Source organism: Sorex fumeus, unplaced genomic scaffold (assembly GCF_029834395.1).
Source record: "Sorex fumeus unplaced genomic scaffold, SorFum_2.1 ptg000008l, whole genome shotgun sequence".
Taxonomy (NCBI): Eukaryota; Metazoa; Chordata; class Mammalia; order Eulipotyphla; family Soricidae; genus Sorex; species Sorex fumeus.
In genome coordinates, this window is record NW_026606065.1 from 90,223,872 (window position 1) to 90,237,793 (window position 13,922).

The following is a 13,922-nucleotide window of genomic DNA, read 5'->3' on the forward strand; positions in this document are numbered from 1 at the left end:
GTCTTCTCCTAAGGGAACAAATGTAACCGAATTACCATTCCTTAATTAGTCCCCATGCAAAGAAAATCTACTTTACAATAAAGAACACTGTCAAGAACAACAATAAAATACTTCTTTTTCCCTTAAAAATTCAACCCTAGATTTATTTATTAAATAATGACTTGTTAATAGTTAGAAACAAAATAACTGAATATTTTTATTTCTTGATTACCATTCAAGCAAAAGCAAAATCTCTCTTACCATCCTGTTGATGCGTACAAAGTCTTCAGGCTTTTTTGCCCAAGGGGGAAGGTCAACATCATTTACCACCACTTCATCTTCTCTGACTCCGAGATTGTATCCGTTACTGTTGACAAACATCTCTGGTAGGTAATAGAACTCTGGAATTAGTTCCTGCCAGGAATGAAAAGTGTAGCATTTGAAACCATTTTAAGAATCAGTTAAAACTATTCACCATAAATAAAATTTTAAAAATGTCTTTGCTTTAAAATAACTTATTTCATTTTAGTTTTTCTTCTTAGTTAAGAGTTTAGGAAGAGAAGCAAAAGTTAAGATCTCACTTATCACAACCAGCCAAGAGAGAGGTGTATAAGAATATCAGCAGTTCGCAGAACATTAGTGGATAAATATGTAAATCTATATATATATAGGTACATAAATCTATGCTGACCCACGATCTTTAAAAATTTTTATTAATAAACCATAAGCAATTTTAAAAAGCTCTTCCAGTTGATGGTTAAAAATAATGTAGGACCTTATTTTTGATTGCTCAGTGGTTAGGGCACACACTCTGGATTCTGAGTTTGAGTTCCAGCATTATGCATCCCTACCGACCACCTGTGGGTGGCCCTAGCACCGACCACACCTTGAGTAGTCCTGTATGTTCTAGTTTTAGCCAGGATTGCCAGACCTGGGTGGTCAACTCTGCTGGCAACTATGACCCATATCTTTTTCAGAGATACTCAGTTTTATTTTGTTATTTGGCAAAGTAGGTTACTTATATAGTTATATGTAATACAATAAAGAAACTTCATGCAATATGTTAAATTAAAATTATTAACTCAACTGTCAAGTTCTTTTCTTTTTTTTCTTTGCTTTTGTTTCTGGGCCACAATCAGTGGTACACAGGGCCTGCTCCTGGCTCTGTGCACAGGAGATGACTTCTGACAGGGCCCTAGTGCCCTAGTGCTCAGGAGACCATATGTGGTATCAGGAATCGAACCCAAGTTAGCAACATGCAAGGCAAGTGACAGACCTGCTGTATCATCTATTCAGTTGAGTTACTTATACGTTATTAGCAGCTGGGTTCAAGGCAAAGTTGTACTTATTGCACAATGTCTAATATAAGTTTTAGGTTACTTCAGGATGAATATTTTATAGAAAATAACTCATTCTATGTCCCTAAAGTTTTGCTGACCCTTAAGAAATAGTTGTGAGAAAATAAAATAAAAAAGTTATGGTGGTTTTTATGCATACCATGAGTACTATGAAAAAACTACTGAAATTCCTAGTGATTAAGGTTTAATGAGTCTTAGCTACACTGTGAAAAAGTATAAGGACATTTCTTTGTGTAGTCTGACCAGCACCAATGGCATATTATTGGAGATTTGAATCTCCCTGTGGTCTTTGCCAGGGATATGCAGAAAATGCTACATAGTGAGATCTTCAAACAAAATCGATTTCTAACTTTTTTATTTTTTTGTGAAATACACCATGGGGTACAGTTGTAGATTTACAAATTTTTGTGCTTGGGTTTCGATTATACAATGATCAAATACCCATCCCTCCACCAGTGCCCATTCTCCACCACCATGGATCCCAGTATCCCTCTCACACCCATCCCCTCCCCATCCCACCCTGTCTCTGTGGCAGGCCATTCTCCTTTGTTCTCTCTCTCCTTTTGGGTGTTGTGGTCTGCAAAAGAGGCATTGAGTGGCAAACATGTTCAGTCCATAGTCTACTTTCAACATGCATCTCCCCTCCTGGGAGGATCCTCCAAACACCCTTTATTTGGTGCTCCCTTCTCTATCTGAGCTCTCCTTTCCCTTAGAATGCCTGGCTGGCCTCTAAGCTATGGAGTAATCCTCCTGGTGCTGATCTCGGCTATTCTTGGGTATTAATCTCCTATTTTGTTACTTTATATCCCCCAGATGAATGCAATCTTTCTATGTCTATCCCTCTCTTTCCTACTCATTTTGCTTAGCATGATACTTTCCATGTAGTACCACTTGTATGAGCGATTTCTAACTTTTTAAGAAAAACACACACAAGTTCTCTCTCCTGCTAAAACTAATACTCATCAGTCATTGCATTTGTAGGTGTTGATCTAGTGATGCTGCTTAAAAATATAATCTTTATAATCATTACTCACTCTTTTTCACTACTCATTTTTATGATTAATGTGAACAATCAGAAGGAAATGGAATATTTGCTTTATTTCTCATTATGGAGCATCAACAGATTCATATGAATTAACTGTTTTTTTTTCCTGAATAAGTGGAACCTATCCTAAGTTTCTTAGGAACTGCAGTTTTTCTTTTTAAATCATTCAAATGGAATTAAAAGTACATTACATACATCCCTCATATGTATATATCATATTTATATATATAAATGATCCCTCATATATTATATATTATAGAAGGGAGGTAATGTACATGTATATATGTATACATATTATTTTTCTACAGAGTAAAGATTGAGTGTCAGGCACTGTGATAAGTGCCAAGGAAACAAAAAATGAACAAGACAAAGTTCTGCCTTCAAGGAAGTCACTGTGTGGTCTAGAGTTGTAGATTATTACGTGAAAGGATATGCAGAGTGCAAGGAAGCACATAAGAGAGAAGGAACCTCTGAGAAAGTCACAAAGACTCCATTGGAGACAGGATATTTCAGCTTGACCATAGCTAATACACAGACAGGACAGAGAAGGGAACACGGAACTCTATGGGGATATTATCAAAGTGCGCAGAGAACTGAGTTTGGGTGGAGGAAAAGATATATGGGAGGGGGTGGGGCATGACACAGATCATGATGGAAAATGAGAATGTGTCGTATATAGTGACAGATGATGAAGCTTATGCAGGCTAGATTACTCGGATTTTGTGTTATCAGTAACAATTTTAGAAAAAAAATCATAACAGGATTTCTGGTTAAAATGAGGGGACAGAATAGGTAGTCGTGTGTGGGGACTGGAGGAGGCTTGGGCAACAGCAGCAGTGAGGAACACAGCGGGGAAGAGGGAAGGGCAACTGGGAGAGTGGGAAGGAAGAGGGAACATTGTGGAACTGTGTCAGAAAGGTGCTTTACAACAGAGGATGAGGAAACGCAACTGTGAATCCAAGCATGAATGAAGAGGAACGAGATGGCTCAAATGATGTGAAAGACATCAAGGCCACGATGAATTATGAGAATGAGGCAATGGGGCCGGAATGATAGCGCAGTGGGTAGGGAGTTTGCTTTGTGCACACAGCTGACTGACCTGGGGTCAATCCCCAGCATCCCATATAGTTCCCCAAGCTCTGCCAGGAGTAATCCCTGAGGCCAGAGTCAGAGGAAGTATTGAGCATAGCCTAGGTGCACCCCCCCCCCGTTATCACCCCCCCCCCCAAAAAAAGAGAGTGCAGCAGTACAGGGAAATTCATAGAATAAGAAAATTCCAGTGACTTAGATGTGAAAGTAGAAACTAAGAATAGGCTGAAGAAAAACTAAGCGGGGTGGTGGGGATGGGGGCGGAGAGACAGCACAAAAGGCAAGGTGCTTGCTCTGCAAACAGCCACTGGGTTTAGTCCCGGGCACAGCTTTTGGTCTCCTAGCACTGCCAGGAGTGAGCCCTGGGCACAGAACCAGGGAGTATGTTCAGTATCTTTCCCCATCCCCGCCTCCAAAAAAAAAAAAGAAAGAACAAGTAATTGGTAAACATCCTTACTTGCATAGCCTAGTTGGTATATAGCTCTGGAGGAATAAGAAATGCCGCCATACCACTCAGTCAACAACGGCTATGGCTGAGTTTGATTTCTGGGCTGGGTGAGTGCATGGGGACAGAAGAGAGAGCCAAAGCAGCAGTCTGGGAGGGTGTGAGGTCACTGACTAGAAAGCGACATCCAGCATCAACCAACAACATCACCCTTCTACACTCAATCAGAATGCACAGGGATGTTCCAGTGCTCCTGAAAATTCTGATGCTGAAGTCCTACCCCTGCCTCTTGATGGAATCTGGGCTTGAGGTTGTTGGAAGACAACTGGGATTAGACGAGTTCAGAGGGGGAAGCCCTCAGGAACATGGCCAGTGTTCTGTGGAGAACCCAAAATGAGACAGCAGCCTTCTAGAAACCAGCATGCAGGCCCTCATCGGACAGAGGCTCGACCACGGGGCTCCTCAATCTGAGAATTCCAGCCTCTAGAGCACTGAAAAAAAGATTCCCACAGTTTGCAGGTCACTTGGTTCATGGAAAAAAATAGCAGAGAAACCCAAGGTCACCACCATAATAACTTCAAATGATTTCCATGCGTTAGGCTGAAACATACCATTTTGTTTTCTCTTTCCTCTGTTTGGGAAAACATGGGAAGCCAGCAAAGGGAAAAACTAAAGTACTGCTAGCTGCAGACCGTCTATTGCTTCATCTGCAGCACTGAAGAGCAGCAGGAGTGCAAATACTTCGGCAGCAGGAGAGGAAGTGTCTGCGCCTGCAGTTGCGCCGTGCAGAGGGTGATTTATACGGAACAGACTCTCATAAGTCAGGGGTTTCCCTCGCTGCCTTTCATCAGTTATTTGTGTTCATGTCTTAGCTCTGGAACTAGACTAAATAAGCTTCCTAAGGACAGAGAGAGAAATATATCCACACGACATAGCAACATAGATTTATTTTTTATTTAAACAGCTCCAAGAGTCTCTATTTGTCTTTCACTGTCTCGAAGGTCTTCAATGCTTTACATGCTGACTGTGTCCCCCTCTTCCTGCGATACAGCGCCCTAGAAGGCACATGGCTACTATTACCTATCTACCGCCACAATCATACTTCACTAAATGTCATTCAATTAAGTTCAGAAAGGCAGAAGGAACCTACAATTTTGTGTTAATAATGACCTGGGCAAGAATAAGTCTACTTATGTGGAGTTTATATTTTGTCGAATCACTGTGGCTCTTGGTGCTATACTTTGCATGAAATAGGTACTCACTAAATATTAAATCACTGCATATGTTAGTTACAATTATTTTAATATCACAATATGCAGATGGCTGGAAATTTGCCTCAAGATCAGAAAAGGACCAAACAGTTTCATAGATAAAAGAATGAACCCAGAAATAAAATTTGTTCATTTTCCAGGAGACAACTTTTGCAGCTTTAAAAACAATCTTGCTAGTTAGTGGAGTTTAATTTTAAGCTTAAGACTGTATTAAGCATTCACATGCATTATCATATGCATTATTGCACTAAATACTCAAAGCATATCAACAAGATGAAAAATATATCATCTTGTTAGTCTGTGTATACACGGGTCATGAGAGTTCTACCTGAATCTATTCAAAGCTTGCTTTAAAGCTGCTGGCAAAATAGTCCCCAAACTATGTCAGTGGAGAATCTATTTTAATTTCTGTACTTTGGGACAAAGGACTTTTCTGACTGCCACCAAGAACATAGTAACAGGGAATGATGGCTCAGGATGTTCTTTGTTCTTGTTTTTGTTTGTGTTTTTATTTGGCGGAGGACCTTCCAATCCTTGCTCAGGAGGCCGGGGTGCCCTCTGCCATCTCGGATAACTGGGCATGAGGGTGTGGTGCTGCTTTGGTCTTGCAGTGTTGGGGGTTTACTGGGCCATCCTTGCAGTGCTCAGAGGCCTTCAAGCTGCACCCTAGGATGCTGGGGTGTAGGATAACACTCTTTTGTCCTTCCTCAGGTAGCTTAGGTTTGTCAGGTCACACCCATCTAAGGACACTGAACTTGTATTGTAAGCAATGTCCTTTCTGTGTGGACACAGGAAGACAGTTAATATTATGCTTTGTAACTTGGGAGTTGATTGACTCCGAATAATATTTACTTCCGGGCATCTGATTTCTTGACTCAGTTGCCCTCAGTTCCTAGCACCCCAAAAGCAGGGTCCCGACGAGGGACTTAATGAACCCAGGGCAAACAGTGAGCTACCCTGGCATCGAAATGGGCCAGGCCAAAGAGCCATGATACTCAACTATAAGTTGAGGGCATGATCATGGACATATGCTGTCATGATCCAAAAGTAAGTAACGACGAGACTAGGACCTTGCTGGAGCTAGGAAGATTAATCTGGCCTGAGGACTGCGGAATGTATAGCGAGATGCTCTCAGGAAGAACCAAACTAAATTTATATCTCTTACTGTGCTCATACAGAATGACATTGCTAGAAATATTAGAAGTACATTTATTACAACTATTTAAGTAGATTACTAAGGGAAGAACACACCCTTGTTGGGATCCCACCCTTGAGCAGATCTCCTAGTAATCTGGAGTAGTCTCTGTAGATGAGATTTTATCCTTGAGTTAATCTCCTGGAGGAGTGGTCTTACCTCTCTTTGTTGATTCGTCAGTATTCAACCCACCTTTATGTCACCGCCTTATGTGACTGCTAGATAAACTAAGACGTAAGCTCGGAAAAGAGAGAAGCGAGAGAGCTCGGGCTCCAGAGATCCAGAGTCAGAGCCAGAAGGAGAGAGCTTCCAAGACTGGGGCCCAGGAGAGAAGGAGGCAGAGAAAGACAGGAGTGAAGAGGATTGGAATAAACTACTATTAATATAGACCGGCCTGGCCCTTGTTTCTTCTTCCGTCTGCCCTTGGCCAACAGCTGTTCCGATCCAGGCCACACACAGCGGCTCAAGATCCAGGCCACACACAGCGGCTCAAGAGCAACCGAACGCAGGAGGTGAGACAGTTCGGCGTGATAAGATTTTGCACTGGGGGATCAAGTGGTGCTGGGGACGAATCCGGGCTCAGTTGCATGCCAGGCAAGCACCTTCACCCCTTTCCTATCTTTAGCCTCTGGGTGATTATTCAGAGGAGCAAGAGGAAAATGCTTGAGGAGAACTGTCCTCAAAGCTGTCACTGGGCCTGGCTACATGCTGAAGCAGCAGTGCTAAGGGCTTCAGGACAACCCCTGGAGGCAGGAGATTTCTAGAAGCCTGTCAGCCCAGCAGGGTATGATCCTACTCTGCTGTTAAGCAAGATGCAGGCAAAAGTTGTTAAGTGGCTTGATGTTCAAGGCATGAAGAAACACTCAGATTTATTCTAAAAATGCTAATGGCCACACAAGAGATATTTTGGAAGAAAATATCAAGAAAGACCCAAAGTATAGCTTACTGGCAAAGCTCTTCTACGTTTGGAAACACAACAATTTCTGAGGACCTCTGGCGGTTTGACCCTCAAGTCTAGTTTGCAACTGGGGGAAGTGCAAAGTTTGTTTCCCTAAGAGGGAGGATGAGAGTAAAAATCAAAAAACTCAAGGCAGAAGGGCCTGAGGAAGAAGAGCCAGTCAACTCAATGTTTTGGTCTTACTCCTTAAACACCTCATTTCAAAGAGTTCTAATTTAAAACTTGTACGTAAATGCAGACTATTATGCTATGATTTATATGAGCATATATTATTTAAAAGATTTGCTTGTGGGGCCAGAGATAAATTACAGGGCACAAGGCGTGTGCATTGCAAGCAGCCAATCTGAGTCTAATCCCCAGTCCCACATATGTTCCCTTGAGCTCTGGAATGATCCATGACCACTGAGCAAGGAGTAAGCTCTCAATATATCCAGTTCTGGCTCAAATCCCACTTCAACTAAATATTTCTTATTTTAAAAAACTGTAATAAGAGTATTTATCAGATTCAACTATTCTGCTGAACTGTGCTATGGCCTCTCTGCATCATGCGCTCACATTCTCTATTTTGCCTTTTTGTGTTGCTGCTTGTTTTGTTTTGGGTCATGCCACCAGGTACTCGAGGGTTATTCCCAGCAGTGCTGGGGGCCCCATTAGTAGAGAAATATTCCTAGTGGTGATTTAATCTCAAAAGAGCAGGTAGTACAGCACTATTCAAAGTGCTTCATGCTAATTTTCTGAATCTTCACAAAGCCTGCATAAGGTAGATGTCCTCATTCTTTCCATTTAACAAACAAGAACAATGAGTCCAAAAAGGGTGAATAATTTACTAACAACTACAAACAAATGATATAGTCAGATATAAGACCTAACCACTTTAAATCCAGCGTTCCGAGCTCTTACATTCCTACTTTGCCTTTTTGGGGTTTACTTTGTTTTGGGCCATGCCACCAGGTGCTCAAGGGCTGTTTCCAGCAGTGCTGGGGGTCCCATGCCATGCCACGAAACAGTGAACCCAAGTCACTCTTAGTGGGAATGTCCCCTGGTCCAGCCTCTATGGAAAAACCCTATGGAGATTTCTTTTAAAGTAAGAAGGGAGCTCCCATAGGATGCAACTATTTCATTTCTACATGTCTGTCTCTAAAACAAAGAAACATTCATTTGAAATGATCACTCTGGATAAGAGATGCATGCTAAAAGTAGGTAAGGAACAAACATGATAACCTCTCAGTACCTGTATTGCTAACTATAATGCTCAGAGAGAGACAGAGAGAAAGACAGAGAAAGGAGAGAGAGGCGAGAGAGAGACAGAGAAAGACAGAGTCAGAGAGATAGAGATAGAGACAGAGACAGAGAGAGAGAGAAAGAGAGAGAGAGAAAAGAAAAGTGCCACCATAGAGGCAGGCTGGGGTGGTGTGTCAGGTGATAGGAGGGATACTGGTGGTAGGAAACGTCCACTGATGGAGGGATGGGTATTGGGACATTGTGTGACTGAAACCCAACCACGAACAGCTTTGTAAACTGTGTATATCCTGGTGATTCAATTAAAAAACAAACAAACAAAATAACTCTGGGTATTAGCCATTAGCTGGTCTTCTTAAAACAACAGCTTGCTCCCTTCCCTGTGAAAGATTCCTGTTAATTGGTGTTTCTTTAAGGAACACTTGTTTACAATTTCCTAAATGAAAAACACTGCAGAAATACATCAAGTCTTATCAAAAGCATGTCAAGATGAATATTAACACAGGCATTTTGGGTCTGTAAATGTGATTTCTAGTTATTTTAACAGCTACACTAAAACCCCAAGGTACAGTTAATGCTATCATATGCGTTCTGTAAATAATAAGAAAATATACTCAAACACAATTTCTAATTTACAGGCTTATGACAAGTTCGAGCTGTTGGGAAATTGGACTTGAAAGTATGCCTAAGAATGATAGAAGACCACTATTAACACTATCATAATTGTATACCTATTGCATCAAATCTGACATTTCAGTTTAATATATTTTGCTGAGAGAGCATACCATTTTATGGCCTCCTAGTGAAATCAAATCCACCCCAGACATTTTCACTTTTCTAACATGATTCACTGCAAGGGTTTTAAAGCTGCCATCTAGATTTTTTTTTCCTCTCCAAAGATTGATGTCCTGGCATTCGTTAATTCCACAGGAGCTCATAATGGGTCACCAAGTCAGTGGTGAGCACCTCCATTAACTGTATTAATTTACACTGTGTCACCTTAATGACATTTTGTCACAGCTACCTTTCCAGACATCTTTATGGCTATTCAAAAGTGATATAACAACTTTTGAAGGTATTAAGAAAATTAGTGGAAGAATTTCAGTAAGTTCAGTGTCATTGTTACCAAGAGACTGCTAGAGAACAGAAAGTAAAGATGAAAGCTACTGGTATGACTTAAAGGATGTTTTGCTCTGAGAAGACCACTTCATCAACTCCCTAACTCTACCCAGTGAGTATTCATGACCATAGGAAGAGACGAACAGCGATAGAGAGCCAGAATAAAACTCTCTACCCTTTTAGACTACTCCAGAAAACCATTATTTAAGAAGTTAGGAGATACTGTGGATATACTTTTCATCACTGTCACTGTCCTCCCGTTGATCATCTATTTGCTCGAGTGGGCCCAGTAACGTCTCCATTTTTTGAGACTTGTTGTTACTGTTTTTGGCATATTGAATACGTCATGGGTAGCTTGCCAGGCTTTGCCGTGTGGGCGAGATACTCTTGGTAGATTGCCGAGCTTTCCGAGAGGGGCAGAGGAATCAAACCCTGCTCGGCCGGGCTGGCTGCGTGCAAGGCAAATGCCCTACAACTGTGCTATCGCTCCAGCCCATAGTTTTCATCAGAAATGAAAAATATTTTCTTCAAATCATATCCAGTCACTTATTTTTACAACTGAAGCTAAGAAATCAAAAGGGTTGAAACAAAGAATTAGCAAACTATCATAAGTTTCTGTAACCCGATCGTCCATGCAAAATATGGTAATTATCTCAGCAAGGATAACGCTATATGCTATAATCAATATGAAACATTTACATAAATTTAAAAACTCTTAAACTCCCATTAATCCTACCTAATGTTTCATTACTAAAGACCCCCAAATGCTAATGTATTAAAAGAAAAGATTAGAACAAACACATACAAAACCTACAGGAACAAAACTGAAATATAAAAAAAAATAGGACCAAGAAACCGTACTTGCATAGCAACTTTCTATAAATTTTAAAGTTCTTCAAGGCAATCACATTTTTTTAATCCAACTAAAAAAATGGGCAAGAGATATGAGATTTAATAAATAAGTGTTCACTTAGCTCATTCAATGAAAACCAAGCCAAAGCAAAGATAAATCCATCTTTTCACTTCCCAGATTAGCAAAGGTTACACTATTTATTATAAAAGTGATAGGAAGAAGATGTCCACATACAGTATTCTCGGGAGCAAATTGGCATATTCAGGAATGGGGGTCTAGCAAGATTATTAGAAATTAGGAATATAGAGAGCCTTTGAGTCAACTTTCCCATTAATAGCAACTGTCCTTTAGATAAGATTACTTGTTGTGTGTGCTTGGAACTGAATCCAGGTAAACTACCATTGAGCTGAGAAAGAAACAGAGAGAGAGAGAGAGAGAGAGAGAGAGAGAGAGAGAGAGAGAGAGAGAGAGAGAGAGAGAGAGCGAGCACTAGATATAGAGAGAATATCCATCCATAAGGGATTATCTCCAGGAATTACTATGTATATATAAACTATTCATCAAGTGGGACTTTCTCCATGAATAACTTTGTATACAGGCAATATGCAACTGTTCAAAAGATATGGTAGGCATGAGATATACTATTCAAGAAGTATACAAAATATGTAAGTTTAGGGGTGCTGGGAGGAGGCACCTGTAAAAGAGAGAAATCTGTGCAATGCCAATTATGAGCTTCTGAAGTAGGGGTGGGTGAAAAAAAGGTACTAGTTCACGCTCAGGGCAGCTGCTTGCGGATGAAAAAAAAATCTTCTACGTTGGTGATCTTTATTCTTGATTATGTGAGCAAGGAGCCAAAGGAATATAATTAAAAACAAAAGGTAAGAGTTTCTGAAAAGTTTCAGAACAGGAAAACGGTTGGAAGAATTCCTGGCACTTTTAGAAGAAAAGACTGGAACTAGCTTGATCACCAAGTAAACACATGGAGCTCAAATACTCAGGTACCTGGTGATCAAAAGCACCAATGATGTTCTCTGAGTAAAGAGTGAAGTCCAAACTGTATCTACACTAGTGAATTCGAATGACAGACTTCAGTAAATTGGAGATTGTGAGGGTGGATCTTTCAACTGAGTGGATTAGGATTGTGTGTGTGTGTGTGTGTGTGTGTGTGTGTGTGTGTGTGATGTCAAATTAAAGTGAGCAAACATTTTCACCTGGAATAGTTTGATATAATTTGATTATGGCTCCAAATTTAGATGTAAATACTACAGGCTTCTCCCTTTAAAAAAACTTTTAAAAAAGAGATAAAACACTCTCTTTACATATAAAGGATTTATTGAAGACTTTCAGTAAGTCTTGTGCTAATGCTAGAAGCCGTCATACGTCTCATTTTGCTATGTTAAATCTCAAAATGTTATTAAATAAGAAACGGACCCCCTCCTGACATCATCTGTTTAAATGATGGTCAAGGGGTATCTTAGAGGTGAACTCCCTAAGGAAGTTAGAAAGCAGTTAGGAGGAAAATGTGGTATCTGGAAGTTTAATGTAATAAGGAATGTAGCACTGTCCTCCCGTTGTTCATCGATTTGCTCGAACAGGTACCAGTAACACCTCTGTTGTGAGATTTGTTGTTACTGTTTTTGGCATATCAAATAAGCCAGGGGGAGCTTGCCGTGCAGGCTGGATATTCTCAGTAGCTTGGCGGGCTCTCGGAGAGGGACAGAGGAATCAAACCTGGGTCGGCCAAGTGCAAGGCAAATGCTCTACCTGCTGTACTATCGCTCCAGCCCGAATGCAGTAAGAATATATGTTAAATGATCTTAGTTCTCTATTTGAATATTCGGTATATAACATTTTTACTTATGAAAACTTTAATGATAACAGATGAAAGGAAGATCTCCTACACAGAATTTGGATATATTTTGTTTTCTGCTTGGAAAAAGAACTCAACAAAAATTGTATGCAAGTTTTCAAACAGTTCAGTAGAACTACAACTGACTTTTAAGAATGTTTGCAATAGATAAGCATAACTATTAACTATAAATAGACTTTAACTTGCCTCCTTTTGTTGAATTTGGGGCCTGAAAACTGCAATGTCATAACACTGGCATACTTATTTATCATTCCATTTTTTGAGGTACTGGGATTTAGAAAACTGGTACTCACACTTTTCATAGATACACATTTTTCAACACCATACCTATCACCACAGAGAGCTGCTTACACTGGTATATTTAATCATAGAAGTGGCAGTAAACAGGAATTTTTTTCAACAAAGTATAATAAGAACACATTTCTATGTAATACTTTGATAATGTCTTATCACCAAAATGAAAAACACAAAAGAAGAAATGTATTTTACTGCTGTAAGTACAACCCTTGTACAAAACAAAAGCTCATATAAATGAATGCCAAATCTTTGTGTTTTAACAGCAGAGGAGTAATATCCATGATAAAAGTATTCTTCTGTGCTAAATCTGAATATTGTGGATTTTGTGTGTGTGTTTGTGTGTCTGGGTTATTCCTGCATATTGTGTGCAGACTTCTGTGCTGCTTTAATCTAATGTGTATTGTTGTGTAGCACCCTCAGGCATAGTCAAGAAAAAGCTAAGGCTGTATGGAAAGCCTACATTTTAAATGGGTCTTGTCATTAATGCTTTATTAATTGCCTCAGGCTATGTAAACCCAAAGCTGGGCAAGCTATAACAATATGACACATTAAGGTCAAATCCAATTCCTGCTGTGTTTTATGGAAGGGGCCAAATATTGAGTTAACAGCAGGAAAGGCAATTTATGGGCTTTTCTTCCATCTCTTGATTATTTAATCTAAATTAGATAGGGATTTTTAAAAATAACAAAATCCCTTTAACTGAATTAACAGAAGAATAATGAATCAACTTCTGTGATGTTTAAAATGATTTCCTTTTAGATGGACCATATAATTTTAAAATATAACAAAACAGAATTGTAGCAGAAAACATATTGCCAGTTGCATTAAAAAAATCAAACTTACGACCTATCTTCAAATGAAATTAATAGCAATAAGGCAAGAGATCAAAGTGCCTACCTTTACATCAGAAGTATCTCTCTGACTAGTTCTCCAAGACCTTGAAACTGACGAGAAGGTTCGATCTGGATGGTCAAATTTTCCATCATTTGCATTGAGGAAGAAGGTTGTAAAAGGTTCCTAAGGAAAAGAAACAAGAATAGATGATGTAAGTATTCGATCCTTTAAACACAGCCATCATTTGTGGAAGATGTGTGGAAGATGGCTATCTCTGAAAGTCTTTTGTGGCAGAACGGGCAGGATTCTGAAAATACACCCACACCACAAAGTCACAAACACCACATTAAGTCCCCGCCACACTGACACT

General features: G+C 39.9%; 1 protein-coding gene across 3 annotated transcripts in view; it reads right to left on the bottom strand.

Moving 5' to 3' along the window:
- Window positions 1–13,922, bottom strand: part of NBEA (neurobeachin) — a 663,869-nt gene that overhangs the window by 69,893 nt on the left and 580,054 nt on the right. For all 3 annotated transcript variants that reach the window (XM_056109123.1, XM_056109115.1, XM_056109106.1), the window contains 2 exons: window positions 13,616–13,735; window positions 241–393 (listed from right to left, as the gene is read on the bottom strand). In XM_056109123.1, coding sequence (XP_055965098.1) covers window positions 241–393; window positions 13,616–13,735 — 273 coding nt within the window. The remainder of the gene's footprint in view (window positions 1–240; window positions 394–13,615; window positions 13,736–13,922) is intronic.